General features: G+C 41.8%; 2 protein-coding genes across 8 annotated transcripts in view; one reads left to right on the forward strand and one right to left on the reverse strand.

Moving 5' to 3' along the window:
- ANKRD27 (ankyrin repeat domain 27) overlaps positions 1-18,775 on the forward strand; it is a 54,231-nt gene that overhangs the window by 3,263 nt on the left and 32,193 nt on the right. For 4 of the 7 annotated variants that reach the window (XM_065640955.1, XM_065640959.1, XM_065640961.1 and 1 more), the window contains exons 1-3: positions 8,141-8,215; positions 16,843-16,970; positions 18,088-18,198. In XM_065640955.1, the coding sequence (XP_065497027.1) occupies positions 16,869-16,970; positions 18,088-18,198 (213 nt within the window). In that variant the 5' untranslated portion in view covers positions 8,141-8,215; positions 16,843-16,868. The other 3 variants (XM_065640956.1, XM_065640958.1, XM_065640957.1) reach the window with 3 other exon arrangements.
- RGS9BP (regulator of G protein signaling 9 binding protein) lies at positions 575-7,949 on the reverse strand. Its single transcript, XM_065640962.1, has 2 exons — positions 2,288-7,949; positions 575-1,918 (listed from the first exon to the last, which is right to left on the reverse strand). The coding sequence occupies exon 1, from the start codon at positions 7,396-7,398 to the stop codon at positions 6,685-6,687; it is 714 nt and encodes a 237-aa protein (XP_065497034.1). The 5' UTR covers positions 7,399-7,949; the 3' UTR covers positions 575-1,918; positions 2,288-6,684.

The following is an 18,775-nucleotide window of genomic DNA, read 5'->3' on the forward strand; positions in this document are numbered from 1 at the left end:
CACTACATATATAGAAATGATTGTAAAATTAGCTCTCTGGGGTTTTTTGTGTGTGATGAGAATACTTAGTAATAGAACTATTTCATCCCTTTTTCTCACATCATTACATACATTATTTTGCACATACAGATCAGTGCAGATCACATCACTGTAATAATTTTCAGTTGAAAAACAAGGTCTACCGTTATTTCACAATTTGATGTGGCTTACATGCTGTCCTGTGAGTTGGAGATGATTATACTAAGTTCTTAGTTTAATTTATATGCATCTGGTAAAAGTTTTGTCCCCATGCAGATGTAGTGTCTACTATAGTGAACAAATTGTTACCACCTCAAGTATCAAAAACTTAGAGAGATTTCACTGCGTCTCTCTACTACTTCTTAAACTGGCTTAATTCAAAATGACATTCTAAAGTTTTTACATTGTTTAGCTCATATAATATCAATGAATAAATAGACTTAATGAATAATCTAAAAAATAAATACATTAATCACTGTATATTTTTCTAAGTATTGTATCCAAAATGTGAATAAATATCAAATCTAGGAAAAGCAGGTTTATGATTATAGCACCTTCAAACAAAACAATATTCCAACAAATCAAAGCAGATCAGAAAACTAGGTTACAGATAGTATTAACAACTGGAAATGTTCTACTTCCAACAGATGCATCATGGATTACATGTTTTATGCAAAATAAAATCATGGTTGTAATTCTGCAGCTTTTAATTACATGAATAGTCTTTGCACATGTAATTTTTCACTGAACTGCGTAGTGATGGCTCATATGAGTAATGATTCAGACCACTCCCTCTAGGACCTGGAACTCAAATGTTTATTTATATATAAAGTTACACATGCAATTAACATATTAGATTAAGCTGCTAAGGGAGTATCATGTTTGGTGTGTCAGGTACTCCTCAGTCATTTTATATGGTATAGATAGTTAAATATTTTCTTCTGTCATCTTTTCTCATTTCCACTTTTCTCTCTTGTTTTTCTCCTGAGGTTTATGCTATTTATATATCAATTGTTGAAGATCATGCAAAGCAATTGCATTTGTTTTTTTTGGTTTTTTTGTTGTGTTGTTTTTTTTTTTTCTCAAGACATTTATACATGGCTGTATGACCTGACATTTACTATTCCTACAAAAACCCCACGATTTTTGAAGTCGTGTTTTAGGCTATATAATTCCTTAATGCTGTGACATATCAATGAGTTTGAGTGTGTATGTTCTTTGAATATTTGTGTGCAAGAGACAGACTTGACTGATTGATTGTAGACCTTAGTGATTATTTTAATGTATAGTGGAAAACTGACCAAAATAACAGACCACACGTTTCTACTATGATTGTGACATTTCTGTGCACTCGAATTAGAACTAGCTTTTAGAGGATGTTAGTTTGTGTGATTTGGTGGAGATGTTACTAATAAGTATATGATAATGTCATGCAATACAGTGTAAATAAAACATACGCTTCAATCAATCAGTCAAACCAGAACAAAACACCCCACCTGACCCTGTGGAGGCTCAGGAAGTCAATTTCTGACACTTGGGAAAACCACAGTAGATATTCTGACAAAATTACTGGAATCGAGCAATCAACATAATTGTTTTTGCTAGCTAGCCTGTGTAGGTGACAGATTTTCAGAGATGCTGTCATTTTACTTGCGTTTCCCTACATGGCTTCTAGTCACATTGCTACCAGCTTGAAATGCTTGTGCTTGGCTGCATGAGAAGATGCAGAAGAGCCTTCATGCTGCTTAAATGCCATGTGACTTTTCACCTTTCCACAGGTTTAATCCATGGCAGTTGATTAAGCTGCATTTCCAGTTGCATCACAGTACTGCAGCAGGAGGCTCTTGGGCTGGGTGACAGAATCCAGCCTCCTGGGGCCACCTTCATCCAATAGGAAGTCCTTTGTAGCATGACACAGAGAGAAAAGGGTTGGCTTTTGTAAAATTGATATCATCATGTAGCACATCAAAATATTTTACTCTTATTTTGTATTGAGTTATTCAGAGAACAGGTAGTCGGTTCCACTCAGGGATATTTTATATTCTTTGTCCCACTGGGTGTTAAGATGCTACCTTCTTACAGAGAAGCTGTAGTTTAACGGTGATGCTATAATATCATATTTAACAAAAAGCATACTTTGCTAACATAGGCTGAGACATATTTACTACATACATCCATCTCCTTCCTTCTCTTGTCCTTCCCTCAACACATGCAGATAATTTAATATGAAAGACATTGTTATCTAATCCCAGTTTTATTGTATGCTTACCACAGCAAATGCTGCTCACGTGTAGACTGCTGTTTTGTCCAGATCTCCTCCGGCATTGAAAGACTTATATAATCGTATTGAGAGAAAGCACTTAGAGATCTGTAATCCACTGGTTTTACTGAATGACTTTTTACATAATGAAAATCTGTGAAGGGTAAATATGTTGAACAGGAGTTCCATTAGCACTTATATATTTGGTATTTCTGGAAAATTTACATAACAACAGAAACCTTAGAAGGAAAAGAAAGCCCATAACCAATCTGTTCAGACTACAAAAAAGCATGTGTTTAATTTTTAATCTCAAAACTAATGACATCAGTCATTTAGTATGTTCTTAAATAAGTGCATTCACGTAAAAATATTTTCATGAAGAATTTTGAAACTAATTTTATTTCATATTCATAATGCTGAAGTTTGATGTTACATTGTTTGCAACATAAGGAGATGGTTCTTTGTCCATTTTATTAGTAAACTAAGAAAACAGTGTAGAGGGTTTTTATGGTGATAGACTGGAAGTCCTGGAATAAAATGACAAATTACTTCATTTTACAGCCTCAGTTCTGATAGTTTGATACAACCATCTATTGTTGTTGCTATCAATACTAATGGACCAAATTTCATGCTCCTTAGGTTTGCTAAAGTTAAGTACAAGCTTTGCTGGCTGAAAGGGGGCAGAGTTTGGATCCTAACACCGAGGGTCTAATACATTCCTCTAGTCTAATATGTTCTCTAGTTTTTAACTGCCCAAGCCAAGGGCTCTGTACTTTACTCAAGAAGACTGAACAAGCAGTGCTGAAGGCAACGCCAGCCCTGTCATCCTAAATGTTATTGTAGCTGCTTCCTAAGGCAGGGATTTCTTGACTTTTCTGACTGCTGATTCCCTTGCAGTATAAATTAAAGATATATCACTATATTCAACTTTGGGAGCTTGAGAAGGGTGCATTTATGTAAAGAAAACTGTAATGAGAGGGCTTAGCATGTTACTTTTATTCCTGTAGTTGAAATAGGAACTTTTTGTTTAGAAGAGTTTACTGACAAACTGTATTAATATTCTAGTTTTTATTTGGTTTTAACTATTGCTGTAAGCCAACCAGTAAGTTATAAGAATGTACTGTATTTTAAGTTAAATAGTGACAGTAACAAGTTTGAATTATTCAAAGTATAGAAAAATACCACCCGTACACAGGCAAAACCAGTATAATTCAAGTCAGGAATAAGATATTCGTATACATGAAATGTAACATATATCCTGTGAATAAAGACAAAAGAACTGAAATAGAACATTGAAATTAAGCAATGACCATCCTCTTTTGTAGTGAAAATGCAATAACGTTCTCATTCACTGATCAGCATGAGAGTATTTGCATTTTCTTTGTGCTATTTAAATATAGAGTTTTTTGAAGTTTGATTTCCCATTTTTCACTTACAAAAATAGTATTTCCAGTCTCCTTCCAGGTGCATTCCAGTGGGGAAAAAATGAAGACTGTAAATCTACATAATCTCTTTATTTCTTAATTTAAAAGAAATATCAGCACTTTTGGGCGGTGATGTGTTCATGTTGTTTTCATTTTGTGCGCTTGTGCACCTGAAGTGTGTCACATTGAGTGTGCACTTGTATCAAGTGGAGATGATTAATGGCAGGAGCATTATCCATTTAGATAGTGCCAATCCTCTATTACAATTCTATTTAATCTTTTAATTTCAGGTATCCTAAATATAAGATGATACAGATTTTTAGGAATGAACAAATGATGACTAAATCTCCAGCTAGCTTTGTCTTAAGACTTGAAAATACTTTATTTTTCCAAAGTCCAATCCTTTAAATGCTAATTGTGTATTTGTAATGAAGCGAGACTTACATAATTATAGGTTACTTATATGAATTCTTTGAGTCCTATATCCAAAAATCCAAATTCCAAAAAATGCAATGGACTGAAAATTTTCAATTCACCAACTCACTGAGGCTTGCTTTTGAAGATGAGATTTAACTATTCTTGAAAGTTCTTCTACATGCTAACCGTGGATAAACTGTATACCTGCTTCAGGATACCAATATCCAAGGTAATGAATGCTGTAGGTGGCATCTTTTACTTATCCACCAGAAACCAGACTTGCATTACTTGCATTTTCAGAACATGTGCTTAAACGATCTGATTTCAAAAGGAACATGGAGCTTTCAACAAGTACAGAACAGAGTCCAACTTCTTATCCACCTTCCTGCAGACTAAGGAAAAGGAGAGTGCAAAAAGTGAAAATACCTGCAGATCCTTAGTGACTAGTGTTTGCAGTCCTAATATGTACATTCTCCTGCAGCTTTTGCAGTATTTTCCATAAATATGTTTAGTTAATATGATTGTGAAGGAGATCTCATGTAAGTCAACACAAAGCGATTACACCTCGTCTAGTCAGACTGAAACAGTAGCACCGATAAATACAGGCTTGATTTTGTCAGAATGCTGCTGCGAATCTCTACAAAGCTAGGTTAACTATGTATGAAACACATCCTATGGAATGAGTGAAATACAATAGAAAGGAATGTGGAGTCATCTCATAAAAAGGTGAATTCCCATGAGAATGGAGCTGGACTGGATCAATGTGCAGAACCACATTATCCTTCAACATAACGACAGTCTGTAACTTGATTCAGGCCTCCACTTACTATTTTTCCTCACCTACATTATTTTTTTTCTCACATACAAGTGACCATATTCAAATTTGTCACACACCTTTTCTCTTCAAATCCAGCCCTCATAAGTTTCAAAGAATAAACTTTGCTGCAGTTTTTCAAAGTGTGTTTAGTTCTTAATTCAAAAATATTAGGTGTTTGAGTGTTATCAACATAATTTTACTTAACAAGACTGAAGACTGTCGTCTAGTAACTTCACAAAACATGTCCGATTGTTATTCTTTGATAATTTGTCCATAATAACAAATGCAGAAGAATAATACCTTATTAAAACCCCAATATTACAGGTCTTTATATTTGCCTGTGGAGTGCCTCTTCCACCTATGGCGCTATGAAGTACATACTGAGCATTCTTGAATGGATAATATGTGTTCACAGTGACAGAAGACATTTCCATAAGTTACACAATAAATACCATAATACATAGGTCCTTTCATAAAATGTTATACAACTTCTCTGCAAAGTTAGTGTCCGTCCCCCCACTTTTACATTTAAGCATTAACAATTTTACAGGGAAGCAGTGCTGCTCTTGCATTTACCTCCCAAAACTGCAGTGTATCAAAGGGGACTGATTCCTGTTTCCCACATGATTGATCAGACATGAATGAGATATAATTTTTAGCTTTATCTGGATTTCTACAAAGAATTCAAGAGCTTGCAGAAATGTGACTGTACATATACTACAGGTATCCATCCCTGCCCGTCAACATGAGAGGGGATCTCTTTTTGGATTATTAGTAAGGGCTGCTTTAACTTGACATTTTTGTTTGCCAAAATCTATTTTCAAAAATTACTGCTTCTGCTGTGGGTAGATTCATTGCTCCTCTTTTCAAAGTTAACTGTGAAGTGCAAGCGGTTTGCTTCTACAGAAAAAAGAAAAAAAAATTGAACCAGTGGCAAGAACCAGCCTGTCTGCAGGAGAAGACAAAATAATGGTAAATGTGGATGAGAACCACGAGGCTTCCTGGTGTTTTTCTGAATACGCAACTCCCTGTTTTTTCTCTCTGGATTTAAAAAGCGATTAGTCATTCACATTTGCTGTGCCAACCCATGCAACCGGGTTCTGTACAATCAGTTTAAATCAACAAACAGGATTTGGTATCAAACATTGCTTGTTCTGTTTTCTCCATCCTCCTCCACATCTCCTCCCTCCCCAGCCATTAACTTATCTAAAATAGGGTTGTTTACATTCTTTTATTGGAGTTTTCATCCTTCCTCTTTTCCTCCACTGAAATAAATTTTTGTGTATTCGATGAAATAAAAAGTATTCTGTTGACTTTGTCAGACAAAATACCTGTGTTAGCCTCCAAATTCGTGTTACTCACGAATACTGTAAACAGTGACCAGCAGCAAACACCAGAGCCTATTCAAGAACAAAAAATACAGGCTTCTGAGAACAGTGAACTATTAATAGCAGACAAATCCCTGTTAAAGCCAGTAGAGATAATACCCTGATACTTCATAGTTAACCGTTACAAGTCCAGCAGATGAAAACATCCTATTCTGCAGGCTGATTTGCATCTCTTTTCTTCAAGAAGAAACAAATCGTGCATTTTAGGATACTGAGAGGCAAAAGTTTTGCTTTGTTTTTTCAAGTGCTAGGTTTAAATTCTCAGCTCATCCAAGTGACCCGTTTTGAAATTAAAGGTGAGACGTGAAACGCTTCAAAGACAGATGGAGGAGGGTCGCTCTTGTCAGAGGCTGCACCACCCTAAGAGAGTTTTACCACACACACTGCCAGGACTATAGCGATAATGAGCACAGCGGAGAAAATAATCCCAGCTAGAACCTTGCTGATATCGCAGAAGGATTTATTTTCCTCCACAGAGATCATGCCAATAGAAGAAGCGCCCATGCTGATGGTGGATTTTAGTTCAGCCCCTGGGTCTTGCTTAGCCTCTACTGTCCACTGGGGGACATTGACCTTCATTTCCATCTCGTACATCATCTCTCCTACCTGGTTGATTTCGTTCTCGAGGTCTTTCAAATCCACCACGTCTATATTGTGCTCAGCCTCGTATTTCATGTTCTGGACGCTCATCGCTCTGGCGGCCACACCAGAGGTTCCCCCGCTCATGCCTGTCTGGATCAGGTGCTTTTTGGGGACGTTTAGCGGGAACTCGTGGCCCAGCTCCAGGGCTCTCCTCATGTCGATCTCCAGGATCTCTAGGCACGTGGAGAAAATCACCCATAGCCTCTCGAACTCGGCTTTATCTTCCTTACTCACGGTTTTGTCCTTCAGGACCGTGGTGAGCTTGTTCCTGTTGGCCACCGCTAGCTCCTGGGCTTTCTGCCGGGTTTTCTTGAGCTCCTCCCGCAGGTTCTGGGAGTCCGAGGTGCCGCCGATGGTCAGCACCATGTGCCGGTAGCAGGCGGTCACCTTGTTGAGCGCGTCCAGCAGCGCTTTGCACTCCTCCTTCACCATGGTCCCGGCGGCGGCGCTGGGGCCGCGTCCCCGCCGCTCTGCCCGGCTGCCGCTCCGCCCCGGCTACCCGGTACCGGCACCAGGGAGCTGCCCGAGACAGATACTACCCGCACACATGGCAAGCGGCAGCTTCGGGCCGCGCCTGCATTCAGCGCCTTCTCACCCGCCTCGCGTCCCCGCCGGCTGCTCAGGCGGCGCCGACGCCTGTGAGAGCCCGGGCGGGCTGCGGGGAGCGCCGGGGGGCGGGCAGCATCGCTCCCCGCCTGCTACTGCCGCCGTGCAGGAGAACCGGGGCGGCTCATTCCGCACCGCGCTGAACGGCAGCGGGGACTTCCAGCGATCGGGCACCGCTTTTTGAAAAGTGCCAAACACCGCGGAGGGAGGAAGGAGAAAAAAAAAAATACGCGACGGTTAAAACTCTCGAGAACGAGAGCCAGGAAGCTGGCTGCCGCTGTCCCTGTCCCCGCCAGCTGCCGTGTCCCGCCGCCGCCACACGCGCTTAACTCGTCCCAGCTGGGCGGCCGCGCAGTCACATGGCGCCGCGCGGGGAGCGCCCGCGGCCTCCCGGGCGCGCCCGGCCCGGCCCTATAAGCCCTCGCAGGCTCCGCCTCCGCAGGCTGCGACCCCGCGGCGGCTGCCTGCCTACTCGCTCGCTCCCCGCCGGCGCCCGGCCATTGGCTTCGTGCGGCGCCGCCGCCGCCGCGCAGGGCCCGCCCTGGATCCCGGTAGGGCCTGGCGGAGGCGCGGAGCGGTGGGGGGGAGGTGGGCCGGCAGCGGCTCTCTGCGGCCGGGGAGGAAGGGAGACAATGTTGTCGGCGTAAGTAGCGCTCCCGCCCCGGGCGCCCCCGGCCTGCTCCTCGGCGGCAGGACGGCTTCCCGCGGCGCCGAAGGGAGCGTGCGGTTGCGGCTCTCGGGAGCCGCGGGGCAGCCGCCGCGGGGGCGCTCCCGCCGCGACGGGGAGCGGGGCAGGGCGCGCGCGCCCTCGCGTGCCCGGAGCGGGCGGGCCGCGGCCTGGGCGGCGGGCGCGGGCTGCGCGGCCTGCGGCTGCGGCGGGGGCTCGGGGCGCGCGTGGTCCCGTGCGGTTCGGCGGCACCTCCGGCCGCACGAACAGGCGGCGCTTGTCGGTGCCCGCGGACTCGCTGGCACCTGCCTGCCGCCCCGCTCCTCTGCCGCGCGGAAGGCGCAGAAACGTTTAGCGCGTTGTTGAACTTCGTTTGCCCACCGCCGCGCAGGGTGTTTCCGTGCGGGCAGCCGCGTCGGGCTCCTGCGGGGCGCGGCGGGTGTCCCGGGGCATCGGCAGCGCTCCGGGCCGCGGAACGAGCTCGTAGTGGTTTCACCTTCGCACGGGGTGTTTAAGGCGGCCGGTGTGAGAGCCAGAATGTCTGCGGTTGGCTCCAGTAATTCTACACGAAACAGTGCAGGAAGGGGTGCACTGGCAGAAACGGCGCCTCCCGGGCTGCGTTTGCCAATGTGCTGAAGTACAGGGTAGGCACTAGTGACAGACACTAGTCTGTGGTTATATGTACGTCTGAATCTTCTAGAAGAACAGAAATCACGATGTTGAGTGCTACGTAGCAAATTAAACAATGTTGTCTCTGGCGGTGATGTGTCTTTGCCAGAGCAGGCTTCTGGGGAGCTTGCTTGTCATAACATATGTTACCCACAAACATTGAGGCACATGTAGTAACTGAGTGATTCTTTTTTAATTTTTTTTTTTTTCCTCTGATGCTATAGTGACTTGAAAAAGATGTGAAGCCGCGGTCCTGTGAGGAGGGGGAGCGTGACCGTTTCCCTTACCATGCCACCTCTGTAGTGCAGTGTGTGCGATGAGCAGCAGAGCCCAGGCTGGCTTTCTGGTGCTGAGCCCAGCCTGAAGAGTCTGTCTAGACTGTATTCTGGATCTTGCTAGCTTGGACTCCAGTGGCTTTTGTTGTTCTGCCTTAATTTTGGCCCAAATTGAAGCCACGTGTAGTTTCTGCTGCAGGTTGCCACCAGTAGAAGAAAGTTCCTTTTAGCTTCTGTAGGTTGCCAAGTTACTACAGAGGAAATTGAGTAGCTCTCTACCACCTTGTGTATTGGTAGCCTGGAAGCAGCAAATTGCTAATTCCTGTTTCCTTGTAGGAATAAAGAAACAGAGGATGATTTTGACCTGATTATAAGTGAAGTCTTATAATTGCTTAATCATTGTCAGGTGGAAAGAGGATTAGCTCTGGGTCTGAATCTGGAGACCTGTGTGACTTGAGTGTTAAGCTTATTGTTAACTAAATTATGCATATTTGTGTGTGTATAATAGCTGTGCTTAAAGTCTGCCACATAGCACTAAAGTTACTGTTCATTGTGGCACAATCAGACCCACTGCACCCTCAATGCACAGGCTTGGGAATTAGACCACTGTACCTCAGTAACTGAAGGATCTGAATAGTTGGCTTAAGTAAAACACTGGTTATAATTGTATTTCAACTCCTTAATTTTTGCTCCATCTCCCCCAAAAAGTACATGTGCTGATGCCTCTGCAAGCCTGAGGAGGCGGCCTTAAATATAACTCACTAATATTTGGAGAAAGTAACCTTATTTGAGAAGCTGTTTGGGGAACTTTGTACTTTCTGTTAATGTTTTTCCTCTAAATGTGTTTCTTGTAATTGTTTATGTGGTTCACTGATTAGCACTCTCTGCACTCTGTTTCAGGGCTGGCTTGAGAATAGCTCAGGGATCTGAGAGTTTAATGTAGCTTTCATAGTAGTGAGCAAAAGCATGAAAAATCTTTGCAGATGCTCTGGTGGATTTCTAAACCTGCAAGAACTGAGAATTGGCAGTCTAGTCTCTATTCTGCTGTGAAGAGGAGAATGAAGCTTATTCCTAATACTTGGCTAATGCCAAGCAAGATTATCTCAAAAATCAGTGAAGTGACTGGATAAAAGCAGACTTGCCTGTCGAAGGACAAGCCACTCCTGTTAAAATGTAGTTTCTCTGGAGGAAAGAAATAGTGACCGTGGCGAATCAAGCCTCAAGTCTGAGACAGGAATGTGTCCACATCAAACTACGGTGCCAGTACACTGTTAAAATACAAAGGGTGGACTTTGTATTGCTTCTTAAGAACGTGCTCAGTTTTAGGGTTTGAGGTGGAGTTCAGAATGAGGAGCCGTGTGAGGAGCTGACAGGAGCGGTCTGCGCGGTGGCTCCCTGGTGTGCAGCCGCTGGGGGTTTGGAGAGGCCTGTCTGACAAGGGCGGGAGCAGCGGCAGGACGGCCAGAGTTGCTGGGCCTAAAATGAGCCTGTGGGCATGCTGGGCAGAGACAGACCCAAAATTGTGAGATCCCATGCCAGCTCTTAAACCTTCACTGGAAGAAATGTGTGTCTGAAGGGGAGGGGTTGAGAGAAATTAGGATCTTCCTGGAATGTTGCTGGCCCCTCCTTTCCAGAGCTGGTTCCATTGCTGTCAGGCTGATGTTCTGGGTTCATAAAACTTAGGTTGTTTTTTCTGGTTGCTAGGGAGCCTGGAGCTGACTGATGCACGTTCAGCACTCTATAATAATTCAGAGGTGTTACTCTGACATACTTCACTTTCATGAAATAGATTCAGCTGCAGCTTGTGTTGAAGAGGCACAGAAATATATTATTTCCTCCTTTGCACCCCTGTGGTGAGCGAAGTGCCCTGGAACATGTCTCAGAGCTGTTGTTCATAAGATGCTCAGTGTTCATCCCTTAGGGGAGGGAACAAGGTTTCTTTTTGCACTCGGAAACAGAAAAGGATCTTCTGTGTTTTATTTTGATGTGAATGCTGATTTGAGGGCTCACTTTCGGCTTTTGTAGCTTTTACCCAGAAATGGGGTTATTGAGGAGTAATAGTGCAGGTAAAACTGGCTGAAGTGGTAACTAGATTTTTATTTGAACTGAGACTAGTTAAATTCCGCTCTTAGATTCCGGTTTGCTTGCAAAGATGTGCTTAGCTTCAGCTGAAAAAAAAAATTAAGTCATTTAGAACTGGGGAACAATTGCTTCCTCTTATTCTGCAGAGCTCTACAGTTTGCTAGTGTGACAAAGATACGTACAAACTTTATCAGAAATGTTTGTCTGCTACTCTGAGCTAAGCATCTTTTAGTTGACTAAGTTGCTGCTTGTTCTGATTCTGTCATTATTTTGACCATTTCAGCAAGAGGTATTCTAGTTACTGGGATACTAAGCTGTAGTTTCTACTGTTGTAGAGTCTGCAGGCTGAGGTGAAATTGATGATGTGTGAAACTTCACAACATTGCTACGCAAGTAAAATTCAGTGAATTTGTGCTGCTTGAATGTGACATGCTAATGGATCTGGTGTTGAAGTTTTTGGAGAATGTGGCATTCTGCTTCTTTGTAGTGGGACTTTTGCAGAGAGGATGCTGATGTACTGGATGTTAGCATCCCAGTGCGATATCCCAACTGGCTCTCCTGCAGAGATTTCAGGTTACTGAGCTAGGCTAATAATCTTTACCAACCGTGGTAGCTGTTTTACTGTCTTTGCTCTGCCACAGTATTACTAAAATGCTTATGTGAGAATACAAAATCTTACACTGTTGAACACTGAATATGAAGTTTGTATACAGAATCCCTAATTCTGTTAGGAAGGGCATTTTCTCTGCAGTATGTTTTGTTAGGTCTTTAGTGGTATAGCAGGACATTCAGAAAATGATGTGCCAAAGAATTGAGTAAATAGTGTATAATTTGAATGTGGACATGATGTAACTGCCAAGTAACAATGCAAATAAAATGACATCTTCTACTTCAGTTGCTGTTTGTCTAAATTTCAAAATGCTTCTTAAAAGGAACTGAAACCTGATAGGTCTGTCAAAGGTACCCCACTTGACCCATCTCTAAAGAAAAACATCATCAATGATAAACTGTCAGTTAAATCCGGCTCATTGTTTTTAGTACCAAAGGTCATAAGTCTTCATTTCCAGTGTTTTGGAGAAAACGGTAACGTGCTTAAATTCCACGGTATGTGTTTCGCTTTAGCTGTCTCTTGTACAATGAGTTGTATCATCAGAATTATCTCTCTCCTCTTAATCTAGAAAGGATTTGGCTGTTTTGAGGTTATGATTCTGTTTTTTGAAAACGGTAATGTAATGCTTATTAGATTCTCTGATCAGCTAGCTTCTCTTCTTCCAGCAATTCGAGCTATTTCTGTGTTTACAGGCACGAAGCCACACACTTAAGTGATTCCATTTAAACCTTTTTATATAACAGTAGTACTTGAGTATTACTTGAACAGCTCAGCATGATAGAATTTAGTGAATATGGCTTATGACAATTTTTAGTGGGTCTCTGTTAAGCATTAACAAATCTGGCAATGTATATAAGGTTTTGTACACTTTCAGTTTAGTGTTAGTAAATCTAAAGCTGTCCAAGGTGCAACTATAAGTCTGTATCCACCTAGTGCCACCCCCCCAGTTAAATTAGGTTGAAGTTGGATGTTGTGTTCTGGCAGCAAAACCAGAGTATTCTTAATGTGTTCCTAGAATTACAGCAATGTGTTAGCCAGTATTTTCAGATGTATTTAATGTTTTGGGGTGCAAGAGAAATTGACTTCATCTCAAAAATGACTGAGCCAAAATTTGTGGAAGCTTTAATGTACTCTGATTCTGTAAACTTAATCTATTTAGTTTAGTATAAAGTCCTTTGTTTTTCTGTAATTACTTAAACTGTAGATGGTTTATACATCCACAGTTGTCTCTCTGACTAATGCTGTGGATAGGTGAAGGAGGTTCAAGTGAATATATTAATGTAACTGTTTTGATTAGTAAGTATTCTACCCTTTTTTTTAATAGCCTTATTTTAATCAGATGCAACAGCCATCCGCTAATGCAGCACTGAGCAGATGAAAGGGTAAGGGAGAGAGAAAAGGGAAGGAAATTCAGAATTGTGATTCTCAAACCAGTACCGATTTAGCTGCTGGTGGCAATTTCCTGCTGTGGAAGAACATGCCTGTGGTGAGCAGTTCGGAATTCAGTCTGCTTCTGGTCAAGGTGGCTGACAAATACCCGTGTGAACTAGAGGTTTTAGCTTCCTTATTGAGGTACAGCATGTGGATGTTGTGTTACAGCAGCTGAAGTGCCAGAGTTCAATATTTGAATGTGGTTTCTTTTCACTTCTTGCTGGAGCTCTCAAGTGTGATTCAGCCCCGTCAGTAGTTCTGTAGTAAAAGAATCTACATGGCTGCCACTGAGTGTTTTAAAACCAGTTATTTGTGGTGTTTAACTCCTGAGCCAGGAATTGAAAATTATAATTTCAAGCTCTTCCTGTGATAATCAGTTGATTGAAATTATTCTTAAAGTATTCTAGTTGCTTGTGTTTTTATTTTCAAGTGCAGGTGATGATTTAAGAGCTACAGCAGTTGTATAGACAGTGAACTTCATAAGCTCAGGTTTTCTGTGGGAGCTCTCCTCCTCCCGTAGATCTCTTCTACCTGTTTTGCCAGGGGATGAAATGTTTTTAATTCATTTGTAGACAAACCTTATCAGTTGGTGTGTGGTTGGTAGTTTGTGGTGGGGGTTTTTTTTGATGGTGAGATAGAGGTTTCTAGGCAAGGAGGATTTGTGGAATGTGTTCCTTTCCCCCTTCCTATTATGGAAAGAACTCTTTGAACTTCTAAAGATTTGTCCAGCTGAAAAAATGGCAATATAGCTATAGTAATTGGAAACACTTGTGCACTGCAGCTTTTCTCTGCAGTCTCATGCTTGATTGCCTTCTTATGTCAACATGCTCTTTGCCCTGACACAGGACATGGTATGCAACACCTTTTCCATTGCTGCTGTGGGAAGGGTCGTAATCTCATCTACCACTTGACCAGATGCTGAACATGAATTCACCAAATAAAAAGGCAAATGAAGATGCCTGAGTGCGCCAACTACATTCAAAAGCTTGATTTGGAAAGTACCTTGAGATACCATATAATCTAGTCCCCTAGCCTCCTTTTCACCTCTGGTAGAGGTTTGTCTCACAGGTTCTTAAAGATTTACTATGTGAGAGACTTGATCTTTGCCAAGCAAATGTGTTTATCTTCTCTTCTGAAAGGTGTTCCTGATCTGTAATTTAAGTCTCTGTTCTTCAGCTAAGGCTTGTTTCTTCTACAAATGTGGGAAAAAAGCCCTTAACCGAGAGCTTGATCTGTCTGGGGAGAAAATTCTTACTTGCTCCATGCAATTTCTTCAGCATAAACAACATCACTGCATTTCATGTTTTGGATTCTGCTTCCGGAGCTTTCTCACCTTTCTCGCTTAAGATTCTCTTGTGGTCAGTTCATCTCCTCTGAAATGCAGCACCCAAAAAAGGATGTAGGACCCCAATAATACAACCCCGTTTGGTGCTTGACTTACTATATATAATAAATTGGTACCAATTCATGTTTAGACTGTAAGCTGTGGTCACTTAAGATCCTCCTTGGAATTATGGCCTAGCCAGCAGTTCAGCAGGCAGGTTTGTTTATTTGTTTTGTAGCTAATTAGTCCTGCTTATTATGGTTTGTCTTAGCCCTGTTTTTCTATGGATCAGTGATGAGATAGGCTTGTGTTGCCTTTTCTCCTCCCCCCCATGGCTGAGGGAACCCACAGCTTGAACTTGGATTGCAGGAAATGTTTACAGCGGTCAGCAGTGGTGGAGTTACTGGTGATCAGCCTGGTTACCCAGGCACTGTGGTGGGACAGACCTGGAGCAAAGCTGTACTTCTAGGCTTGAAGTCTCGTAATTACTGAACTTGACTAGTCTTTTGAAGGTGTCAATGAGCAAATATTTTCTTTCCCTTTGTGTAAGCAAATTTAAGATCCATGCTCCAAAGAAGACTGGTTTGGGTCTGCTGAATTAGTATTTTTAGTTTTATTGTATGTTCTGAAAGCGGATGAACTGTTTTATCTGGAACTTCACAGGAAAACTCTGCTTGAGGCAGTTTGCTGCTGCTGCCAGACTTCAGTGGTTTGGGCTGAGGTTGTCCAAGCTGTAAGTAACTGGTGATAACTTTAGAGTGGAAATAGCTTGCAGCTTTAGCTGATCGTGTTTGTGTTTAGCTAAGGGTGTTCTGCTTGTGCTTAATTATAAGGAGGGGCCAGACTGTAGATCAGTTACCAGACTGGTAGATCAGTTAACAGCACAGCTGAAACTCAAAGGCTATCTAAAAATTGGTGGGAGCTGGGGGTGTGTTTTTCTATTAAGCTGCCGTACAGTGGTTTCATGTCTCTTCCAAAGGTGTTTTTAGTACCCGTACAGCACCAGGTAGTAAGATACTACAAGTGCTGCAGAACAAGCATAAGAAGCTCACCCTGAGCAAATAATGTGCCAGATATAATTCTACATTTAAGAAAACGGGGAATACTGATTGTGTAAGGGTGGCTTGCTCTCATTAAAGTTCTGCTGCTGTTCTTACCCTTTCCTAGGGCATATAGATGAAATTGCTTGAGGAAATTGTGCAACTTCTGTTGATTCCTAAGGGAAGCTGGATGAGGGCAAAAGACATAGAACAGACTAGTTAACTAAGCACTTGTAAGCCTATTAATCTAAATTCTTCTGAATAAAATAATTATGGAATTATTCCAGAATGGACCTATTGGTGTGTGTGCTGCCTTCGTGTCTAGGATGTGTCAGTTTTTAATAGAGAATTAGAACTGAGGAAGCAAGCAGTCGAGGCTCTGGTGGCTCTAGAGATCATCTCCCTGTGACACACCTAGTGACAGCTTTTCCAATGCCTACAGGTTAGGCTTTCTGTCTCCAGTCACTTTTTTCGCTCGGTGTTTTGCCAAATGTTATGCTTCAGCCTGGCCTCAGGTCACTGAGACTTTTTCCATGGGAGCAGATAACTGCAAATGGTGCATTTCACGCTGGCTTTTTAATTATGACATGGGTATTCATATCTCCTTAGTGTAACTGTTTCCTGTAACTTTCCCTGGAAAGTTGGGGATTGCCTTACAGAAGGATTCCTGTTACACTCTCTGGGTGTCTCCTTGGTGTGTGTTGGTCAGTAACCCTTACACAGGTGAGTCTGCAGACTTGCCTGAGTGCTGTGCTGTGGTGTGGTAGAATCTGCTGTAAAGAAGCTGCTAATTTGTGTCTCTTGTTTTAGACCTTAGCAGTGTAAGTTAGCTTGTATATCAAAGCAGTGATAATGTAATCGTCTCTCCTCTTCCTCTAAGTTTTGGCCAAACATACCGTGTGTTGTTAGACTCTAAAACCTGGAAGGCCTGTGGAGATGTTATGAGGATGATTATGTAACTGGAAGTGCATGGTCAGAAAATAATCTTTCCAAATAACTTCTGAGTAACTGTAGTTGCCTTATTAGTTCAGCGTGCCATTGGCTGCTTACATCAAGACTTGAAACTGCTTTTTTCTTTTAGACAATCAAACTGCCCCTAGATACTCCCAAATATAGTATATTTCAACAGATACCATGTATGATATACTAACAGTTTTCCATATATATTTTAGAAAATCTTGGAATATCTGAAGTCCATATGGCTATGTATGATGAAGATATCTTGAAAAATCCCTTTTATTTGGCCATTCAGAAGCGGCGTCCTGATCTATGCAGCAAAGTTGCAGAACTCCATGGTATTGTAAGTATAAATAACTAAATTTAAAAGCTGCTTAATAAATAGTAGCTGTACAAGTTTAAGCCATGAGACTGCTATGACACTTGAAGATTAGTGCAAGCCTACAAAACTTGGAAGTGAAGCACAGCAACTTTTAGTTGAATTTGCTTGTTGCTTACTGTCATGGACCTCTGATATATTGCATGGCAATGAAAGGCCAAAGTTGCTGTTGTTTCTAAACTTCACAGGAAGCTTATTTGCTGTGAACTAAAGTTACATATTCTCCCACTTGCTGTAACTTAAAATGGGATTAACTGTTTGAAATCCTTGGTGGACAGACAACTACTCATTTCTGACAGCATTTTATGTAGCAGAATAAAGCCATTAAACTGAGCTGGAATAAAAACTCCAGTCCTTAAGACTTACGATCTGGTTATTCTGCCGTTAGTTTTCATCCAAAATGCAGTGTGTGGAGACTCCATTCAATTCAGAGATTGTTACCTGATTGTAAGATTAAGCCTTAAATTGGACAGTGTTCTTTCAATTGTGTATTTCTTATGATGTGATCAGCTGAAATGCTAATATCTGTTCACTGGTTCTGTCTATATTCTAACACCATTTCTGAAAGCGGCTGGGTACTGAAAGAACCACTTGCTTCATGCTTCTCCCTTGACAATGAGATGTATTTCTTTACAGCATGTATACAGTTTGTTGTATTCATAATGTATTGCTTTATAATTAAGAATTTGTCTCAAACTGCCATTTTGTTGGCATGCAGTAGACCCAAGATGTTTGTATCTTAGGTTTTTTTTTTCTTTCTACCTAATTTTAAGTCATTCAGGTGACTGGTGCTAAGTAACTTTAAGATTTCACCTCATCTTAGTATGGTTTGCTTCAGTTACGTCTGCCATCTTTTTTCAGATAAGTCACTAAATGAAACTTCTAGGTTAATCACTAGACTGTGTCTATGAATGGCCTTTCCTTTTTATTTATTAAAACAAAAGCACTAATAGTTGCTATACATTTGCAAGTAAATGTTCATAAACCAGATTAAATTGCTTGCCTCTAAAGGGCAAAAGCTACTGGGGTGTAGCTGGTCATACATGGCATTTCTCTCTAAAGCGTGATCTGACTCTTTTAGGTCTTAGTTCCATGCAAAGGGAGCCTTTCAAGCAGCAGTCTGCCTGCCTGCCAGTTTGAATCTTATGTTCTGAAGCCGCTAGAAGAAAACTTTCAGACCTTAAATGGAAAGGTATTTCTGTTTGATATCTGAATGTAGCTTGGGGACACTCAAGTGATTTGCTGTGGTTGGTGACTGGTGGTGTGAACTGCGGTTGGTGACTGTGACAGTGTGGTTACAGGAGAGGTCACCAGGAGTTAGCGCTAACTGGCAGAAGTAGTATGTTGCCCATCTAAGCCAAGGTTTTCAGGGATATACTGCTTACATATAGAAAGAGCTGATTTTTGGCATGTACACAACAGTAGTTGTTCTGTTCAGATGGTAACACTGCCACTGATTTCAACTTACTACTTTGGCAAAGCAACTTTGTCAATTTATCTGTTTTGTGGCTGTGAGCAATTTTGTTTTGTGTCAGAAGGGCCTTTATCACTTGGTTAAGAACTGTGTCTCTAGCTTTCAGGCAAATAATAGTCTGCCCATATTGTATGCAGATGTGAGTTCATCAGGGCTTAAGACAAAATTATGATGATATCAGGTTGTAACAGGCCTGATGTATTAATTTAGTTCAGTGAGTAGAAACTGCCTAATGTAGCATTGAGCCCTGATACCAGCGCTAACTGCATAGGGTCATGGTTTTTTCACTTGTGCT

This window comes from Caloenas nicobarica, chromosome 9 (assembly GCF_036013445.1).
Source record: "Caloenas nicobarica isolate bCalNic1 chromosome 9, bCalNic1.hap1, whole genome shotgun sequence".
Lineage (NCBI taxonomy): Eukaryota > Metazoa > Chordata > Aves > Columbiformes > Columbidae > Caloenas > Caloenas nicobarica.

What these genes read in the sequence shown, in the direction of transcription:
- RGS9BP (XM_065640962.1), bottom strand. Translation starts at nt 7,398, where the DNA reads ATGGTGAAGGAGGAGTGCAAAGCGCTGCTGGACGCGCTCAACAAGGTG.